Source organism: Cebus imitator, unplaced genomic scaffold, assembly GCF_001604975.1.
Source record: "Cebus imitator isolate Cc_AM_T3 unplaced genomic scaffold, Cebus_imitator-1.0 Scaffold524, whole genome shotgun sequence".
NCBI classification, from domain to species: Eukaryota; Metazoa; Chordata; class Mammalia; order Primates; family Cebidae; genus Cebus; species Cebus imitator.
Genome location: NW_016107839.1, coordinates 689,646 through 691,802, shown reverse-complemented (window position 1 = coordinate 691,802; position 2,157 = coordinate 689,646). Strand labels below are relative to the sequence as shown.

The window sequence follows — 2,157 nt, the reverse complement described above, 5'->3', positions numbered from 1 at the left end:
GGAGGGAGGGAGGGAAGGAAATGGAGGGAGGGAGGGAAGGGAAGGGAGGGAGGGAGGGAAGGACCAGGTGCTCCAGCACTTTGGGAGGCCAGGGAGGGAAGACTGTTTGAGGCCACAGCCCAAGGCTGCAGTGAGCGACAGTCAGGCCACCGTACTCTAGCCCGGTCACCGTAGGGAGACCCTGTCTCAAACAAACAAAAGTGGAAGCCACCATGTGGGGAGAGGAGTCTGGGCCATGGTGACCCACGTTCTGGGCTTGGACTCCACTGCCGACCCGTGGCCACTCCCCACTGCTCCCGCTGCCTGGGGTCCCTGGGCCTGGGCGGACTCCTTCTCCATGGCCGGCTGCATTCTCCATGGGCTGACGTCCGGGGACCCCCGAGCAGAAACCACCTGAGCCCTGGGGCCTCGGGCCCGTCCGGCTGCAGAGGAGACCACCGACCGAGCACCTTCGATGCAACCTTTATTTGCAAACTCTGAGGCTGGACACGGGCCTGAGACGGACGGCATCCAGTTCCTGTCCCTCCACTTTCCCGTGGCTTCCGGGGCTCGGAAAGGGCAGTGGTCACGGTCCAGCCTCTGCCCCAACCCAAAAGGCATAGGAGACCTCTCTCTCTCTTCCCCCCAGCCTGCGGGGTTCCTGGCAAGCCGGGCGTCGGGGGCTGGTGCTTGCTCCTCTGGGGCCGGCCTGTGGAGGTGGCAGGGCAGCAGTGCCTGCCAGGGACCCAGGCCAGGGAAGTGTCACTTTCTGAGCTGATGACTTCGGATTCCAGCTGGCAGCCAGACCTGGGGGTTGTTGGGGTTGGCCCTGGCACAAGCCAGGCCTATGGTGGGCAGTCTGTGGACACGCCGCAGAGGACGGGACCCCCGAGGGTCACGGCCAGGAGGCCCAGCACCATGGCCGAGGCTGGGCAGCGGTGGTAGGGGCAGGCGGCAGCTCTAAGCTGGCGGTGGTTGTCGGGGGTGGTGGGCCCCAAGCAGGAGCCCTGATGCTGGTCCAGTGTGTAAGATGGGGGACAGGAGGTGCAGTCCCTCGGGGAGCTGCCACGGCAGGTGTAGCAGGAGGCGTGGCAGCTGGAACAGACCCTCAGCGCAGGTGCCGCCGGGTGACCGGGCCTGGCGGTCACCAGCCTTGTGTGGTTGAAGAAGCGCGGGGGGCAGGAGGCCAGACAGAGCTGTCCCAGGATGTAGGTGGGGTCGCCACATGCTGCTCGGGGATACGGCCATGGAAGCCGTGAGCTTGCCACCCGAGGCCTTTTGCCCGCCATCTGCCCTCCTGGGGCCACAGGCACAGTGCCCGCGGTGGCCGCCTGACCTCCCAGCCGTGGGCCCTGCCGTGCCGGCACTCACCCTGGCACAGCCCCTCCGTGTCCCGCCGCACACACAAGCTGCCGGTCACCTGGGGGCCTGGAGGCCTGGCTGTCATGTCCTCCGCCGTCCCGTAGAGCAGCAGCGTGTAGCGGTACAGCGTCCCTGGGCAGGGGTCACAGGTGGGCACAGGAGGAAGAGGCTCTTGGCAGCCTGGACCTGGCTGTCCCTGGGATCCCTCCCCTGCAGCTCCCACCAGGGCCCAGGCTGGTCCACGTCTCCCGGGAATTGCACACCTACTGTGCGCCTGTCACTGCACACCTACTGTGCACCTGTCACTCCACACTGACATCTTCCAGGTGACTCCACACCTACTGTGTGCCCATCACTGCACACCTGCGTGCCTGTCACCGCACACCGACATCTCCTGGGTGACTCCACACCTACTGTGTGCCCATTACTGCACACCTACTGCGTGCCTGTCACTGCACACCGACATCTCCTGGGTGACTCCACACCTACTGTGTGCCCGTCACTGCACATCTACTGTGTGCCTGTCACCGCACACCAACATCTCCTGGGTGACTCCACACCTACTGTGTGCCTGTCACTGCACACCTACTATGTGCCTGTCACTGCACACCTACTGCGTGCCTGTCACCGCACACCAACATCTCCCGGGTGACTCCACACCTACTGCGTGCCCATCACTCCACATTGACATCTCCTGGGTGACTCCACACCTACTGTGTGCCTGTCACTGCACACCTACCGTGTGCCCGTCACTGCACACCGACATCTCCCGGGTGACTCCACACCTACTGCGTGCCTGTCACTGCACACCTACCG

At 64.9% G+C, this 2,157-nt stretch overlaps 1 protein-coding gene and 1 long non-coding RNA gene across 4 annotated transcripts in view; both read right to left on the bottom strand.

The window, feature by feature from the left end:
- Positions 1–446: 446 nt before the first annotated feature.
- Positions 447–2,157, bottom strand: part of PCSK4 (proprotein convertase subtilisin/kexin type 4) — a 10,429-nt gene continuing 8,718 nt past the window's right edge. Inside the window, exons 14-15 of one of the 3 annotated variants that reach the window (XM_017514393.2) lie at positions 1,351–1,473; positions 447–1,207 (exon numbers count right to left, since the gene is read on the bottom strand). In XM_017514393.2, coding sequence (XP_017369882.1) covers positions 825–1,207; positions 1,351–1,473 — 506 coding nt within the window. In that variant the 3' untranslated portion in view covers positions 447–824. Of the gene's footprint in view, positions 1,211–1,350; positions 1,474–2,157 lie in introns of all 3 variants that reach the window. The other 2 variants (XM_017514392.2, XM_017514394.2) reach the window with 2 other exon arrangements.
- Positions 1,661–2,157, bottom strand: part of LOC108293153 — a 1,582-nt gene continuing 1,085 nt past the window's right edge. The window contains exons 2-4 of the long non-coding RNA XR_005197686.1: positions 2,052–2,151; positions 1,802–2,001; positions 1,661–1,704 (exon numbers count right to left, since the gene is read on the bottom strand). This is a non-coding gene — a long non-coding RNA (uncharacterized LOC108293153). The remainder of the gene's footprint in view (positions 1,705–1,801; positions 2,002–2,051; positions 2,152–2,157) is intronic.